Source organism: Microcaecilia unicolor, chromosome 5 (genome assembly GCF_901765095.1).
Source record: "Microcaecilia unicolor chromosome 5, aMicUni1.1, whole genome shotgun sequence".
In the NCBI taxonomy this organism is placed as follows: Eukaryota; Metazoa; Chordata; class Amphibia; order Gymnophiona; family Siphonopidae; genus Microcaecilia; species Microcaecilia unicolor.
In genome coordinates, this window is record NC_044035.1 from 29,641,979 (window position 1) to 29,660,795 (window position 18,817).

The following is an 18,817-nucleotide window of genomic DNA, read 5'->3' on the forward strand; positions in this document are numbered from 1 at the left end:
GTATTTTTGGAAAGAGTAAACAAGTGATTCACGTCTACCCGTTCCCCTCCACTCATTATTTTATAGACCTCTATCATATCTCCCCTCAGCCATATTTTCTCCAAGCTGAAAAGCAAAAGATATTAGGCTCCCTTTTACAAAGTTACGCAGCAATGCCGACACAGCCCGTTCAAGTTAATGAGCTGTGTTGGTATTACTGTACCGTCATCCGCTAGCGCAGCTTTGTAAAAGGGGAGGTTAGTTTCTAAGCGGAGATTATTGGGAAGAGAATTGCAGAGGGACCAAAGAAAAATATGCTGATTCACGTGTGGCATTTTGATAATGGATGGATCACTAACCAATTTTGTTGATGGGATCTCAGCATACGTGTCGGAGAATAAGGAATAAGTTTGCTAAATATTGGGGTGAGCCTGAATAAAAGACCTTACGAGTTAAAACTAAAATTTTAAAATTTCATCCTCACTTTGCAAGAGAGCCAGTGAGCTTCCTTTAAAAGGGAGGTAACTCTACTGTACCGTCTGGCTCCTGTGACCACTTTTACAGTCTCTTAATCAAATATAGTGTCAGACCATTAAAAAGTGAGTTTGCATAATTTAATTTACTTGTGATCATACCACGTGCAAATGTACACAAAGATTTCCTATCTAGAATGTGCCTAAGCAATCCAATCTGACAGAAGGAGGTGAAACATCTGCGCAATAAAAAGATATACGATTTTCAAAGGTCAATTTGGAATCAAACAACACGCCTAATATCTTCAATGTAGAACATAGAGTTAATTGTTGACCAAGAATTTGGGGAGGGGTGATAGGAAGTTTGGCCAGAATGACTTACCCAGATAGTCTTTGATTTTGTAGGATTCAGTTTGAGATGGAGGGTATTCAGCCAATGAGCAACATTATCTAAACACTGATTTAACAAACAAAAATCTGGGTTCAACGGGGCTGTTTGAATATTATCTGTGTAAAAATGAGCTCTAATTCCTGATTTTTATGAATTGTAAAATTAGAATTTTTCCAGATATTGCTACAGCAACCCAAAAGAGGTGCCAACATTTCCTTAAACTCTGCCCACAGGTGGTGCAACTGGGCGGTTTATTTTGGTTGAATTTTCCTTGTAAGTGTGTATTAAAATTAAACTCGGTGAAACATGTTTTTTATGATCCTATAAATTTCACATCTTTTCTGGACTCGAAGACTGCTGTACCTCCAGTTTTGCAGCCTATAGCAATATCTTCTCCTACTCCGTAATATAATAATTTGGTCCGTGTTTCTCTTCCTATGTTAACTTTAAGTAGTATATAAATATTTCATGGAATTGTACCTTGTTCTCTCCCTCTAATAGTGGACTAGAGAATAGATAATAATATAAATTGTTTATTATAAAAATTTATGCAATATTACCTATCTTTTCTGTATCAAGAATATTCTTTATTTTGTGAATTGATAAAAATAAAATTAAAAAAAAAGGGTTCCAGGGATGATCTGGGAAATTACAGTCTAGTAAGCTTGACTTCATTGACGGGTAAAATAGTGGAAACTATTATAAAGAATGAAATTAAGGAACGCATAGACAAATATGGTTTAATGGGAAAGAATCAGGATTCAGCCAAGGGAAGTCTCGCCTCACTAATTTGCTTCATTTCACTGAAGGCGTAAATAAACATGTGGATAAAGGTAAGCCGGTTGATGTAGTTTAATCTGAATTTTCAGAACACTTTTGACAAAGTTTTTCATGAGAGACTCCTGAGAAAATTAAAAAGTCATGGGATAGGAGGCATTGTTCTTCTGTAGATTAGGAATTGATTATTGGACAGAAAACAGAGGGTAGGGTTAAATGGGACATTTTTCTCAATGGAGGAGGGTGAATACAGGAGTGCCACAGTGATCTGTACTGGGACTGGTGCTATTTAATCTATTTATAAATGATCTGGAAAACAGAACGACGAGTGACGTGATTAAATTTGCAGATGACACATAACTAAATATATGCAGATTGTGAAAAATTCCACGAAGACCTTAGGAAACGTGAAGACTGGGCATTCAAATGGCAGATGAAATTTAATATGGACAAATGCAAAGTGATGTACATTAGGAAGAAGAATCCAAATCATAGTTACCTGATGCTAGATTCTACCTTAGAGTCTGCGCTCAAGAAAAAGATCTAGGTGTCACTGTAGACAATACTCTGAAATCTTCTGCCCAGTGTGTGGTGGCGGCCAAATAGGCATTAGTAGGAAAGGGATGCAATATGGGACCTTTGTAGCACACCATGGTGCAACCTCACCTTCAGTATTGTGTTCAATTCTAGTTACCATATCCAAAAAAACATAAAGTGGAATTAGAAAGGATTCAAAGAAGAGTGATCAAAATGATAAAGGGGATGGACCTCCTCCCATATGAGAGAAGGCTAAAGAAGTTAGGGTTTTTCATCTTGAAAAAGAGATGGCTGAGGAGGGAAATGATTGAGGTCTATAAAATCTTGAGTGACGTAGAACGGGTAGAAGTCAATCAATTTTTCACTCTTTCAACGAGTACATAGATCAGGGGACACTCCATGAAACTACATGGAAATACTTTTAAAACAAATAGGAGAAAATCTTTTTTTCACTCAAAGAATAAGTTCTGGAACTTGCTGCCAAAGGATTTAGTAACAGCGGATAGCATATCTGGGTTTAAAAAAAGGTTTGGACAAGTTCCTGGAGGAAAAGTCCATAGTCTGTTATTGAAATGGTCATGGGGAAGCAACTGCTTGCCCTGGGATTGGTAGCATGAAAAGTTGCTACTAATTGGGTATCTGCCAGGTACTTGCGACCTGGATTGACCACTGTTGGAAGCAGGATACTGGGCTAGACGGACCATTGGCCTGACTCAGTATGGCTATTCTTATGTTCTTAATTTCCCAGTGGTTACTGCCCCCCTTTCTCACCCCTGAAAGTGGTACCGGGAAGGAAAAACTAGGCTCCCTGACAACATCAGATATTATGGGCATTCTGAATACAGCAGCAAGCAAGACTGAAGGGTTGCCTAGTGGTCAGTTCAGTGGACTATAGACCAGGGGACCCAGGTTCAAATCCCACTTCAACTCTTTTTTTTTAACCTTTAAATTCTTAGCCCTCCTGAAACAGAGATATACCTACTGAACCTAAACATTAAAGACACCTGAAGCCTTAGGGCTACTGAGATAGTGGATATTCAAGAACAGTAGCTATTTCCCTGTGTCTGCAGGGGGTCACCATTTAAAATAATAGAGTTGCAGTGAAATATGAACCTGGGTGCCCTGGATTAAAGCCCACTGCACTGACTAGGCTGCTCATCTGCTCTGCAGGAATGTCTGTGTGATCGCCATAAATATTGTACTCTATTGGGATGTCTGTGTGGTCATTTTCATTCAAATGCTGCCAGACAGGTGTCCTTGTCTCTGTTTTTTTGGCGTTCATAATTTGAATGCTTTATTCATTTTAGATGTTCTCACGTATTTTCAATCAGGAAACCCCGCTTTTTCCTGTTCGAAAATGGTTGTAAGATGGACTTTTTTTTGGACATTATGAGTGCAACATCCCAATTCTGACTTGGATGTTTTTTTTCGGAAATTCCCCTCCGCTTCTTCCACTAACAAAAAGTAGATAATTATAGACAGCTCACAGGAGACGCAGAAGGTAAAGGACAAGCTTAAGCTCTGCAACAACAGCAAAATAAAATGCTACTGGTGCACCCAGAGCTTAAATATTAATACTAACTCATTGAGGTTTTCTGCAAAACATTCAAAATGAATGTTATCTAAAAAGAAAATAGCATGAAACATTACAAGTTCAAGACCTACAGTTTTCAAGCCTTGAATAAAATCAGAGATTACCACTGATTACATATGCCTTTAGTATCTCTTACCTTTTAAATTTATAGATTAAAAAAACAGCCAATCCCACAAATACCACAGACAACAGCATTAGCATGGCAGAACTACTGTGCCCTGTACTGGAATCTACCAAGGGTGCTGCAAAAATGAAGGGAAAAGGGCATTATGTCCTGTAATGAAACAGTCATATTATTACAGTAATCATTTATACAGCAGTTTGTAGCCCTGTAGGAGCCCAGCACGCATTGAAACAGAAAGGATGCTGAAAAACACAGTGTGCAAGAAAGTACCAAGCACTTTTCCTGTTTGTCCAGAAGGAAAATGCTTAGTACATCAGGTGCATAGGGTGGACAGTTTTGTATATGATTTTTGTTACCTGTCCTGTATCATTAAGTAAAGAGAACTGGCAGAAGGGTACAAGTCGACTAATCCAAGTTAATACATTTTGCTAAAAAAAAAAAAAAAACAAGCAGCAAAGATTAAACATGATTTTCTTAATTCAATGGAAGTCACATGATCTGGCATATTCTTGATCTATAGATTACTATTCCAGGGGTGAAATGACAGTGATCTGGGCCTCCGAAAGAGAAGGACGCCCATCTTCCGACACAAATTGGGAGATGGACGTCCTTCTCTCAAGGTCGCCCAAATCGGCATAATCGAAAGCCGATTTTGGGCATCCTGAACTGCTTTCCATCACAGGGATGGCCAAAGTTCAAGGGGGCGTGTCGGCAGTGTACCGAAGGCGGAACTGGGACATGGTTAAGAGATGGCCGGCCTCGGCCGATAATGGAAAAAAGGCTGGCCCTGACGAGCATTTGTCCAGCTTTACTTGGTCCCTTTTTGTTCACGACCAAGCCTTAAAAAGGTGCCCAAACTGACCAGATGACCACCACAGGGAATCGGGGATCACCTCTCCTTATTCCCCCCAGTGGTCACCAACCCCCTCCCACTCAAAAAAACAAAAAACAAAAAATACTTTTTGCCAGCCTTTATGCCAGTCTCAAATGCCATACTCAGGTCCATCGCAGCAGTATACAGGTCCCTGGAGCAGTTGTAGTGGGTTCAGTGTACTTCAGGCAGGTGGACGTGGGGGGGGGGGGGGGGGTTGGGGGGCTCAGCACCGAAGGTAAGGGAGCTATGCACCATGGGAGCAATTTATGAAGTCCACTGCAGTGCCCCCTAGGTAATGTGAGAGGGACCAGTGCACTGGTTCTGGCATGTGAGGGGGACCAGTGTACTACAAATGCTGGCTCCTCCCACGACCAAAGGGCTTGTATTTGGTCGTTTTTGAGATGGGCGTCCTCAGTTTCCATTATGGCCAAAAACCGGGGAGGACCATCTCTAAGGTCGACCATCTCAACATTTAGGTCGACCAACTCTTAGATCGACCTAAATGTTGAGATTTGGGCGTCCCTGACCGTATTATTGAAATGAAAGATGGACACCCATCTTGTTTCGATAATACAGGATGCCTCGCCCCTTCGCATGGACATCCTCAGAGATGGATGCCCTTAGAAATGGGCATCCCCATTCGAAAATGCCCCTCCACGCCACGCCAGAGGCGCGTTATCATTTTTAGCGTCTGCTAAGCATTAGCGTGCGCTGTGTAGAGGCCCATAATATTCCTATGGGCGCCTACACAGTTAGCATGCGCTAAAAATGCTAGCGCACCTTAGTAAACAGGGCCCTAAGTGCTCCTCTGTTAACGCTGCGTTAACCAGTAAGTGAACGCTAATCGGCATGCATTAGCTGGTTAATGCAGACACGCCCCTTCCAAAATGTTATTTAAAAAAAATTCATTAACATGTGTTTAGCATACAGAAAATGCAAAATTACTGCAAAACACGTTAATGTGTTTTGTGGTAGGTGTTTTCCTGTGCACCAAGCAGACATTAGGGCTTAACACCCTTTAATAAAAGGGTTCCATAGTTTCACTGTTCTGATGTGCTTTCATTAAAGAATAATAAAATGCCTACTTATAAATCATACGGTCCATTCATGAAAGCTCCCACGGATTTAGTGGGGAAAGGACTTTTTTTTCTGAGGGAAAAATCCAGCTTTAAATATTAGTGACATACTTGGACTGAGGATTGAGTGGGTTGGAATGTAGAATTAATTAATTAGTTATTAATTAAGCAGTCAAGGACATATAAATACCATGCAGCAGAAATGGCACTGTGGCCATTCCCTGTCCTATCAGATTACACGATAAGGAATGAATGCACTTGTGCGCCACTCTGGGTTTTGCTAGAAGGGTTGGAAAATCAAGTTTGAGTAGAAAAATAAATCGAGTGGTGCCTAAAAAGACAACATGATAAAATATTCTGTGGACAGAAGTGCCAGTGATGTAGTAACCTAACAATGGCATTCACGTGCCCACCCCTCCTCATACCACATGCTTCCAATCAATAAACCTTTCAAATGGTCACAACTTTTTTTGAGGTTAAATAACATCCAAATAACTTGTATTTAATAATTATTACCATTCTCCCTTCTTTTCTTATAACTGGAAAACCCCAATTTGTAACATTACAAGATCAGTTGGTAGCACATTTATTTATTTATTTATTTATTTATTGCATTTGTATCCCACATTTTCCCACCTATTTGCAGGCTCAATGTGGCTTACAGAGATTTGTCATGACATAATCATTACAGGATATAAGATACAATATAAGACAGTGTGCTAAAGCTGAGCAAAGGAATCGAAAAGGAAAGGTATCCCATAGGTATGGTCTGCAGTAATGCCAAACCATCCCCTTTTCCCCCGGGTCCAAGGCAGTATTGCATATAAACCATTCCCACATTCCATCATCTATGTTCTTTAACTCATTCAGAGCCCCCCAGTACAGTATCTTACAGCCGAGGAAGGCAACTCATACACTGCTGCGATATAATACCTTATAAACCACCCCCCAAATGATTAGACCACCTACTGCCCCAAAATTTCACTCCCTCCCCCCAGCACCTGAGAAGCAAGGGAAAAAATAGGGGGCTCAGGTAGGTGAGATGAAAAAATCTGCCTCACCACTTGAGCTCCTGAGGAACAAAAGCCCACCAGCACGGTTTCTCTCCAGGTCCTTCAAAGCCCATTCCCAATTCATGCAAGAGCCTCACTCTGGTGCCCAATCAGGAATGGACCTCCAGGTACTGTTGTTGCCATAGCTTGACTGGGTTGAGATTTCCTTTCACTTTGAGCCCTCCCCCTCCTTTCTCCAGCAACCATCTTCTCCACTGTCTGCCCCCATCCCTTCTTTTAACACTAGGAAGACTAAGGGCGACTACGCCAAGTTATGTCACCCGTGTATTACTCCAGAGGTGCCAACCTTTTAGGAGTAGCTTGTAAACTAATGTGCCTCAGTAGGGATTTAAAACTGTATATCTGAGAACTTTGCAAAAGTACTGAAGGAGCCCTTTTGAGAATAAGACAATTTATAATAGGACACTGTAAACAACCAACCAATGTGTCACACCACCTACACTGTGAGACAGAGTTTGTGTCTTACTGTATAAAGCAATATGACACATTATTGGGCTTATTTTCTAAAGTGATCGTCGGCCATCTTCCGACATAAATCGGGAGATGGCCGGCGATCTCGGAAAAGCGGTGAAACCGGTATAATCGAAAGCTGCTTTTTTGACAGCATCGCCGCTTTCCCGTTGCCTCGCCGGCGAAAGTTCAAAAGGGCGTGTCGCTGCCGAAGCGAAGGCGGGACATGGGCGTGGCTACCAGATGGCCGGCTTTCGCAGATAATGGAAAAAGAAAAAGCGGCGTTAAGCAGTATTTCGCCGGGTTTACTTGGTCCTTTTATTTTCACGACCAAGCCTCAAAAAGGCGCCCCAACTGACCAGATGACCACTGGAGGGAATGGGGGATGACCTCCCCGTACTCCCCCAGTGATCACCAACCCCCTCCCACACTAAAAAAATAAAAATAAAGCACTTTTTTGTCAGCCTCTATGCCAGCCTCAAATGTTATACCCATCTCCCTGACAGCAGTATGCAAGTCCCTGGAGCAGTTTTTAATGGGTGCAGTGCACTTCAGGCAGGCAGACCCAGGTCCATCCCCCCCCTACCTGTTACACTTGTGGTGCTAAGTGTTGAGCCCTCCAACCCCCCCAACACCCACTGTACCCACATGTAAGTGCCCCCCTTCACCCATAAGGGCTATGGTAAGGGAGTAGAGGTGTGGGGAGTGGGTTTGGGGGGGATTTGGGGGGTTCAGCACCCAAGGTAAGGGAGCTATGCACCTGGGAGGTTTTTTTGTATTTTTAAAACATTTTTAGAAGTGCCCCCTAGGGTGCCCTGGCATGTGAGGGGGACCAGTGCATTACAAATGCTGGCTTCTCCCACAACCAAGTACCTTGGATTTCGCCGGGTTTGAGATGGCCGGCATTTTTTTCCATTATCGCTGAAAAACAAAACCGGCCATCTCAAACCCGGCGAACTCTGGCATTTGGCCGGGCTAAACCATATTATTGAAAAAAAAGATGGCCGGCCATCTTTTTCGATAATACGGTTCCGGCCAGCTGTTGCGCCGCCACCAAAATAGATTGATCACCGGCGATCTATTTCGCTGGCAATGTTCGATTATGCCCCTCCACATCATCAAAACTCGAACAAAAACTTGCATTTATAGATTGACATACTTACAAAAGTGAGAATCCTGAATGGCAAATTTACTCGATAATACCAAAGTAAGAATTAGCATATGAGTGCTGGGTATGGTCTGAGTTTCAACTCATTCTCACAGTATACTGCATAAGATTCAAAGGGGAGTTTTGCAAATGACAGGCATGTAAATTTTCAGTTAACAAGTATGTCTCTGACTCATATACATGACAAACTGAAGTAGGGCTAAATAGGCTTAGTTCCAACCTCCTCAGCCGATGCGTTTCTCTCAGAAAACAGTGATCTGCCTGCTGGAAAAGGGTACATTAGTCAGACTGACAAATTCAGCCTTTTCTGGCTCATGATTGCCCTCGGAGCAGGAGATACACACCAGCTGGTGAGAGGTGAACTGGGCTCTGACATTGTACAACAGGAAACAAACAGTACACCAGACCAGCAAACTGAAAGGAAAACAGGAAAGTGCTATGAAAACCCGAGGTGTAAGGTACTACTACTACTACTTGACATTTCTAAAGCGCTACTAGGGTTACGCAGCGCTGTACAACTTAACATAGAAGGACAGTCCCTGCTCAAAGGAGCTTACAATCTAAAGGACAAATGTACAGTCAGTCAAATTGGGGCAGTCTAGATTTCCTGAAAGGTATAAAGGTTAGGTGCCGAAAGCAACATTGACGAGGTGGGCTTTGAGCAAAGATTTGAAGATGGGTAGGGAGGGGGCTTGGCGTAAGGGCTCAGGAAGTTTATTCCAAGCATAGGGTGAGGCGAGGCAGAATGAGCGGAGCCTAGAGTTGGCGGTGGTGGAGAAGGGTACTGCGAGGAGGGATTTGTAAGGTCTTGCACTCTCTTTTCAGTCAACAGATAGCCTGCAAGTTCTCAGATATTACATACCCAATTATTTTATTTTAGCTCTTTCAAAGAGAGCTCTCCTGATCACAGAGCTATCCTGTGTTTCTCTACTTACCTAACGTCAGCTGAGTGACATATACAAAGACTTGAACACCAGGTTTGAGCTCGAACTGGACCAGGTTCTGATTTAGAGCATTAAAAAGGGCTTGAATAATCTGTGGATGTAAAGCATATATTATAAAAGAGCTATATGACTTCAAATTATTTGAAGTTCCACAAGTTATTAAAAACATTTATTTTTGACATATTTGTAATTAATATTCACATTATCCAATTTTGTTAATTTGGAAGTTTGGGTTGATGCTGTTTCCTAGGATTGGTCTAGTTTCTTTTATATATTGAAATCCGCACTGAACACGAAAAGGTTTGTAGCGTAATATACATTTTATTGTATTGTATATTGCTCTGGATAATTTTGATGGGAAAATGCTATATAAATAGCCCTTTTATTAAGCTACGGTAAAATTTGCAGTTACTGTGGCTTAACGTGGGACTTTACTACTCTTTCTCAGAGACAGGGAGGTTGCAGAGTGGAAGATTTTGGAACAAAGTCAGGAAATACTTTTCGACAGAATGCCCTCCTGCGGGAGGTTGTGAAGACAAAAACAGTGATGGAATTCAAGAATGCACAGGATAAACAAAGAGCATGGAATCCAGTTAAAGCAAAACTTAACCTCATTTCTGGAGTAAGCTTTAATGGCAGCTTCAGAGGTTGGGAAGACCAGTGTTAGGCTGACTTCTATGATCTGAGACTCACAAAATGGCAAAATCAGATCCAGATCAAGGTTGGAATGGGCTTCAACGGCAACTCCAGTATTTGAGAAGTAAAACTGGTGCCGGGCAGACCTCTACAGTCTGTGCCCCAACATTGTCGAGAAGAGATAGAGATTAACATAGTAACATAGAGCGGCATAATCGAACGGGGGCGCCCATCTATAAGGGTGCCCATCTCTAAGGATGGCCCCATAAAGGGGCGGTCCCGACCGTATTATCGAAACAAGATGGGCGGCCATCTTTCGTTTCGATAATACAGTCGGGGATGGCCAAATCTCAACATTTGGGTCGACCTTAGAGATGTCTGCCCTTAGAGATGGCCGACATTGGTTTTCGCTGATAATGGAAACTAAGGACGCCCATCTCATAACCAGCCAAATCCAAGCCATTTGCTCATGGGAGACGCCAGCATTTGTAGTGCACTGGTCCCCCTCACATGCCAGGACATCAACTGGGCACCCTAGGGGGCACTGCAGTGAACTTCACAAATTGCTCCCAGGTGCATAGCTCCCTTACCCTCAGTGCTGAGCCCCCCAACCCCCTCCCCCCCAAAACCCACTACCCACAATTGTACAACACTACCATAGCCCTTAACGGGTAACGGGGGGCACCTAGATGTGGGTACAGTGGGTTTCAGGTGGGTTTTGGAGGGCTCCCATTTACCACCACAAGTGTAACAGGTGGGAGGGATGGGCCTGGGTCCGCCTGCCTGAATGCACTGCAGTACCCACTAACAATTGTTCCAGGGACCTGCATAGTGCTGTGATGGAGCTGGGTATGACATTTGAGGCTGGCATAGAGGCTGGCAAAAAAATGTTTTTTAATTTTTTTGGGGGGTGGGAGGTAGTTGGTGACCACTGGGGGAGTAGGGGAAGGTGATCCCCGATTCCCTCCGGTGGTCATCTGGCCAGCCTCTATGCCAGCCTCAAATGTCATACCCAGCTCCATCACAGCAGTATGCAGGTCCCTGGAACAGTTTTAGTGGGTGCAGTGCACTTCAGGTAGGTAGACCCAGGCCCATGCCCCCTACCTGTTACACTTGTTGTGGTAAATGTGAACCCTCCAAAACCCACCCAAAACCCACTGTACCCACATGTAGGTGCCCCTCTTCACCCATAAGGGCTATGGTAGTGGGGTACAGTTGTGGGGAGTGGGTTTGGGGGGGATTTGGGGGACTCAGCACCCAAGGGAAGGGAGCTATGTACTTGGGAGCAATTAATGAAGTCCACTGCAGTGCCCCCTAGGGTGCCCGGTTGGTGAGGGGGACCAGTGCACTACAATGCTGGCTCCTTCCATGACCAAAGGGCTTGGATTTGACTGGTTTTGAGATGGCCGGCCTTGGTTTCCATTATCGGCGAAAACCAAGGCCGGCCATCTCTAAGGTCGACCCAAATGTTGAGATTTGGCCGGCCCCGACTGTATTATCGAAACGAAAGATGGCCACCCATCTTGTTTCGATAACGCTGTCGGGGACACTTCTGTACGAGGCCGTCCTTAGAGATGTGCGCCCCCATTCGATTATGCCCCTCGATATGTCATTGATGTTTTTATTTTCTTAACATTTTTTTTCTGTTTCTTGGATCTATTTGTTCTTCTCCTGTGGTTGAAGGATGTAATTTTAATTGGTGTCTATTATCCTTTCCTATTGTTTTGTATTGTAATTTCCTATTTTTTGTTTATCTTGCTGTATTGTGATATATAATTGAAAACCTTAATTAATATAAATGATTAAAAAAATAATTGCTTGTTAAGTGGCAATTATCGGCACTGAGTGGCTTGTTAAATAATTAAATAGTATGCACAAATCCAGAATACGACCAGATTTGAACGTGTATTTTCAGTCACACTATATAGAATCCAGGGGGTAGCAGCTAACTGGCTATATTGCGAGATATAACTGGATATCAATGAATATTTAAGCACTGGTCGGCTACGTTTAGCGGGCAATCGGACCGCATAAATAACAGTTCTAGCTTTGCTCACTACTAACTTAACCAGCCAATGCTGAATATTCACTTAGCCAGTTAAGTTGGAGCCATTAAAAAAAAAACAACCTAGAAATGCCAGTCACTGTAAATGGCCTGGTATTAAATATTCAGGATCTGCACAGCAGGGGTGTAGCCAGACAAGAGATTTTGGGTGGGCCTAGGCAAGAAGTGGGTGGGCACCAAGTGTTCTCCCCCACCCACCACCACCATAAAAATATCTCAGCTGGCAGAAAAAAACACTTCTTTCCACTTTGGCAGTCTGCAGCAGGCATGCGCTGAAAACGGAGCATGCGCAGATTCCGGTATCATGGAGAGTAGTGTTTTCGCTACCATCAGGGGACGTCTTCAGCTGGTGGAGCTTGGGATTCCCACCAGCTACCACAAAACGTGTGCTACTGTTCGGTGGGCCCGTGCCCTAAGTGGGTCCCACCTGTGGCTACGCTACTGCTGCACAGGCACCAGCAGGTAACCGCTGTGCTTGCCGCTGGCTGAATATTGGGGGGGGGGGGGGGGGGGGGGGGGGGGGGGATAGAGTCTTAGGTTTCAGAGGTTCTTTATGTTCCATAACATAATATTAATGTTGGAGAGGTAGACCTTAGTCTACACTCAAGATACTGTAAAGGAACACATTCCTATTTAAAGGAATGTGTTTTAGATTGGCTGAGCAGAGCACATAAAGGGTATTTAAGGGTTAAAAGTGTTCACGTGGGGTTGGGAGTAAGTAACTGGGATGGATTTTGGTGGTGGGCAACTCTGATTGGGCTGGTGGCTGTTGCCATGCACCAAGCAGAGTACCCTGGTACAGAGAGGGTTGGCGGGAAGCACTGTGGAGAACTGTTTTTTGGATAGCGATGAGCCCAGAACAGGAATGTTTTTGACCCTTCCCACCTGCCCAGTTGTTTTTTTGGTGGGTATACAGGTTGGGGATGGTTGGTGGTTTGGTTGGGGTTGTCACAGCGGGGAGGTGACAGGCCATTTCCCAGTGGATGGATTGTTTTGTGAACTTGGAAGGGAGATGATAGGAAAAGGAAGCAATTGAGGGATTCATGTGCATGACTGTCATGAATCTTAAAGAGACTGGGCAGGTTTGGAGGTGCTGCAAGCCTTGCCTGGGGAATTTCGATTAGATGAAAAATGTGAGTATGGAGTGGAGCTTAGGGCGTGATCGTCTAACCATTTTTTCCTTATGTTGTCCAAGTCAATAAATTTAAGATGGACATGGTAGTTGTACGCAATGGTTTTGGAAATTAATGTTGGGCTAAGTTTAATAAAGCTGCGGCCGGTTATTTCGCTGCATGCTAAAACGTCAATGAGTTGTAATTTATGTCTGCTTGATGGTGACTGGCGAGTGTGAATGCCTAAGTGATGTACCACAGTGCAAATTTACTTCAAAGAGGAGATATTTGCAGACATCTAGAGATGTGCCTGGCTGACTGTTGCCAACATTTGGGTAAAAGCATCTACACTAATGGAATTGAGTGCTCTTGGGAATCTTCCGTTTTTTAATGGCAGGTTCAGGTGATGGGCATCTAGCTGTGGAAAGGACTTTAAGTGCTCAGATGATAAAGACAGTTTTAGAACACAAGTGTCCACTTGAAATCTCTGTATTGCAATATTCTATAACAGAAGATTTAAGCATTAGCAATATAGAAAGAATGCCACTGCTTATTTCTGAGATAAGCAGCATAAAATGTATTGAACTTTTTTGGGATCTTGCTGGGTACTTGTGACCTGGATTGGCCACAGTTAGAAACAGGATGCTGGGCTTGATGGACCTTTGGTCTGTCCCAGTGTGGCAATACTTATTCAGGGGCATAGCCAGACTTCGGCGGGAGGGGGGGCCAGAGCCCGAGGTGAGGGGGCACATGTTAGCCCCCCCCCCGGTGCCGCCGGCCCTCCCCCCACCATTACCGACCCCCCCCCCCGCCACCGCCAGCTGATCTGCAAGGCTTCGTTCTGTTTCTGTGAGTTCAGTGGCGTACCAAGGGGGGGGGGGCGGTGGGGGCGGTCCGCCCCGGGTGCACACCACTGGGGGGTGCCGCGGCGCGCGCCTGCTCCTCCGAATTCGTTAAAATTAGTTCGTTTGCTGCAGCTCCCTGTGCCCCGGAACAGGCTACTTCCTGTTCCGGGGCAGAGGGAGCTGCAGCGAACAAACGAAGTTTAGCAAACTCGGAGCAGGCGTGCGCCGCGGCACCCCCCCCCTAGCGGCATGCACCCAGGGGGGGGGGTGTCATCTAGTGGGGGGGGGGGGGCGTGCATCGGCGCTCCGCCCCGGGTGCCATCGACTCCAGGAACGCCACTGTGTGAGTCAGGACGTGCAGGATGTCAGAAACAGAACGAAGCCTTCGGAAGAAGAAGAGGACCTCCTCGGCTGGCGGGGATTGGGGACCTCGCCAGCAAAGGTAGCCCACGGCGATGGCAGGGGAGGGTTGGCGGCGGGAGGGGGGTCGAGAGGGTCATCGGCAGGGGGGTCCAGGGCCAAATCTACGGGGGCCCAGGCTCTCCCTGGCCCCATGTAGCTCCGCCACTGGTACTTATGACCTACATCAACTACATGACAGAATTTCTTAACTTGTCATTCCGAAAGATCTGGTTTCTGTAATTTTGCTTTTTTTTAGCGCTAAAAAGACAATTAGAGGTTAATCTTAGAACACAGCATCTAGCCTATGAAGGCACAAAGACATATATGTTGGATCTGTTTTATCAAGGCAACATTTTTTATTGCTCTTTATTAACCACCATTATGAAGAGATTCAACCAAGATAATCTACAGCAGGTGCAGCTTGACATAAGACCACCCATTATGCACTTATAATTACTCATTACCAAGGAAAATACGTTCACATATTTACTAGGGATGGGCAGCCAGAAAATGTTAGTTTTGTATCATTTTCCTTGTCATTTATGGGAGTTTTCATTTTATTCGTTTTCATTTGGTCGTTTTGTTGTTTTGTCATTTGATGATTATTGTGTGCACTCTTTGGAAACAAGGCGCACTATCCCCAAAATTCTATAAATGGCGTTTAAAATTGCACATGCGAATTTGGGCATGTGAGGATCTGTGCATTAATTTTACACATGGCTCCAGAAAGGGGGTGTGGCCATGGGAGGTTCAAGGGCGGATCGGGGGCATTCCTGCAATTTATGTGTGTTGTTATAAATAAGGGGGATCCGTGCCTAGTTTAGATGTGAGGATTTTACCAGGGTTTACTTGGTGTAAATCCTTGTATCTAAAGTTGGGTGCCAATCCCAGAGCTAAGCATCCTATATAATAATTTGTACCTCCAACGTTCCATGTCTGGCTGCCTGGGTTCGTAACATCTCCTGACATCAGCCAGTCTCCAGTATTCCATTCTGCCTCACTGTCCCGCCCTCGCGTTAAGGTGTAATGACGTCAGGGGGCAGAACAGTGAGAGAGAAGGGAACGCTGGAGGCGAGCTGACATCAGCAGGGATGTTACGAACGGAACGGAAGCCAGCGCCAGCCAGCCAGAGAACGTTCAGGTACAAATTGAGGGGAGGAGAGAATCACGGGATATCGAGGGGAGGGAGGAAGGGAAGGGCAGGGGAGGGCAGGGTAGAAGAGAATTGATGGACATGGATGGGATGGGAGGACAGTAGAGGAGAGAATCGCGGGACATGGATGGGAGGGCAGGGAAGAGGAAAATCGCTGGACATGGAGAGGAGGGGAAGGAAGAATTGTTGGACACTGAGGGGAGGGCAGGGGAGAGAGAAAAAAAAGCTTACATGACAGCCTTCCTAGGGTCCGTTTCATTGTTGAGAAAACTGGCATGGTTCCACTAGTATTCTATAAATGATGTCTAACTTTCAGCGCCATTTATAGAATAGCTGTTGTTTTTTGGCACTGATTTTTCAGCGTTATTTATAGAATTCAGTCCTATAAGGAAAGATGGCACACTATTTCAGAAAGAGGATGCATTCTTTTCCCGATAGGGCGCACATGTATGCTCACGTGGAATACTTCACACATGTGTGGTGATTGCACTAAAGGAAGAATGTGCCCTTTCTGAAACAGAGCACCCTCTTTCCACATTGAGCGCACTGTTATTGATGACTGAGAAAACACAAAAGTATTTTGAAACTACTACTATTAAACATTTCTATAGCGCTACTAGACTTACGCAGCGCTGTACAAATTAACATGAAAAGACAGTCCCTGCTCAACAGAGCTTACAATCTAAACTATGGGGTCCTTTTACTAAGGTGCACTGAAAAATGGCTTGCGGTAGTGTAGGCACGGGTTTTGGGTGTGAGCCGATCCATTTTTCGGCGTGCCTGCAAAAAAGGCCTTTTTTAAAATTTTTGCCAAAAATGGATGTGCGGCAAAATCAAAATTGCCGCGCGTCCATTTTGTACCTGTGACCTTACCACCAGCCATTGACATAGCGGTAAAGTCTCATGCAGTAACCGGGCAATAATGACGTACACTTGCCAAATGCAACTTACTTGTGTCCGAAAATAAAAATTATTTTTTAGCCATGCGTATTGGACATGTGCCAAGAATGAAATTACCGCAACAGCCACGCGGTAACTTCATTTTGGCGTGCGCTGGGCATGCGTGCAGCCTTACGTGGCTTAGTAAAAGGACCTCTGTGTAAGGGATCCCGTTTTTTCTGAACACTGTGTATATATATATATATATACTTTTCCTTTTTAACATATGCTTCTCAACAAATATGCCTTGTGCTAATAGTTGCTTTGCAATTCTAATTTGTACTGGGTTTATGTTATTTTGATTTACATACCTGCTCCAAGTCTGCTTCATTTCTTTTCCTTCTCTCGGTCATGTTTTTATGGGGAAGAATGAAGAGCTCAGCTGAGGTTGGCAAGCCAGGAAACATGGCCACTAAAATCTGCTCATCAGGAATATTAGTAACCTGCAAATGTTTTAACAGCCAAATTAGCTGGAAAGTTACCTTTCAAGAACTGGTTTATGCTCTTGTTCTGTTTTTTTTTTTTAAATACATTTTTGAAGGCACTAGAGAAGGCAGAAAGTGAGGCCCTGGTATTAGCCTTTCCATTAAGAGAGTCAACTGTGAAAGGCAAATGTTATGCCAGATTTGTTCTGAGCTTTATTTTTGTCACTTTCAGGCATATGACTAACTACAGAGCTTAAAATGAGGGATATCTAGGGGGTTCTTTTACTAAGGGGTGTTAAGCCCTAATGTATGCTTAACATACTACTACTACTACTACTTAACATTTCTAAAGCGCTACTAGGGTTACGCAGCGCTGTACAATTTAACATAGAAGGCCAGTCCCTGCTCAAAGGAGCTTACAATCTAAAGGACAAGTGAACAGTCAGTCCGATAGGGGCAGTCAAATTGGGGCAGTCTAGATTTCCTGAAAGGAAAGAGTTAGACGCGGAAAGCAGCATTGAAGAGGTGGGCTTTAAGCAAAGACTTGAAGATGGGCAGGGAGGGGGCTTGGCGTAAGGGCTCAGGAATTTGTTCCAAGCATAGGGAGAGGCGAGGCAGAAAGGGGGTGAGCCTGGAGTTGGCGGTGGTGGAGAAGGGTACTGAGAGGAGGGATTTGTCCTGTGAATGGAGGTTTCGGGCGGGAGCGTAAGGGGAGATGAGGGTAGAGAGGTAATGAGGGGCTGCAGATCGAGTGCATTTGTAGGTAAGAAGGAGAAGCTTGAACTGAATGCGGTATCCGATCGGAAGCCAGTGAAGTGACCTGAGGAGGGGGGTGATATGAGTATATCGGTTCTGGCGGAATATAAGACGTGCAGCAGAGTTCTGAACGGATTAACACGGGAAAAGCAGGCTATTGCAAAATGCATGAATGCGCTTTGTGGTATTTTGCCCGTGCACGATGAAAGGTGCGTTAGCTATTTTTAAAAATATTTTTGGTGGGGACGTGCAATGGGCATAGAAGTGTTTACTAGCTAGTGCATTTGCATTAGCACTCGCTAATTGGTTAACGCAGTTGCTAACACGAGAAGGGCTCCTGTGTTAACTTTTTATAATGTAAACATTACAGCACAATCTGAAATTTAAAAACAATGGAAAATGCCCTAACGACAGTGCTGCATTAAATGTGGGCTTTGGGCACAGGAAAGTCCCACAATTAGGACCCCTTTTACCAAGCTGCGATAAAAGAGGCCTTGAGGTAGCATTGGCGTATGGATTTGCTGCACACCAAGGCCCCTTGTACCACAGCAGGTAAAAGGCAAAAAAAAAAAAAAAAAACAAGGAAATGGCTGTGTGGTAAGTGCACACTTGCAAGGCCATTTCGAGGGGCAGCCCTTACTGCCACCTATTTAGAAGTGTAAGCCCCCGATGCTAAAAAAAAAAATAATCATTTCTGTCATGCTGGAAATGGTGCATGCTGGGAGCAGCACTATTGCCAGCCCTTGCGGTAGGAGGTAGTGCTTGATTGGTGAGAGACAACACTGCACTAGCTCTGCCATGGTGTTATAAAGGGGCCCCTTTATTTTTGTTACATTTGTAGCCCGCACTTTCCCACTCATGGCAGGCTCAATGTGGCTTACATGGGGCAATGGAGGGTTAAGTGACTTGCCCAGAGTCACAAGGAGCTGCCTGTGCCTGAAGGGGGAATTGAACTCAGTTCCTCAGGACCAAAGTCCACCACCCTAACCACTAGGCCACTCCTAGGCCACACTTTAATGTATCA

The 18,817-nt window shown here is 44.4% G+C and overlaps 1 protein-coding gene across 1 annotated transcript in view; it reads right to left on the bottom strand.

Moving 5' to 3' along the window:
* SORCS3 (sortilin related VPS10 domain containing receptor 3) overlaps window positions 1–18,817 on the bottom strand; it is an 831,591-nt gene that overhangs the window by 12,784 nt on the left and 799,990 nt on the right. The window contains exons 23-25 of the mRNA XM_030204719.1: window positions 16,924–17,055; window positions 9,452–9,551; window positions 3,888–3,993 (exon numbers count right to left, since the gene is read on the bottom strand). Coding sequence (XP_030060579.1) covers window positions 3,888–3,993; window positions 9,452–9,551; window positions 16,924–17,055 — 338 coding nt within the window. The remainder of the gene's footprint in view (window positions 1–3,887; window positions 3,994–9,451; window positions 9,552–16,923; window positions 17,056–18,817) is intronic.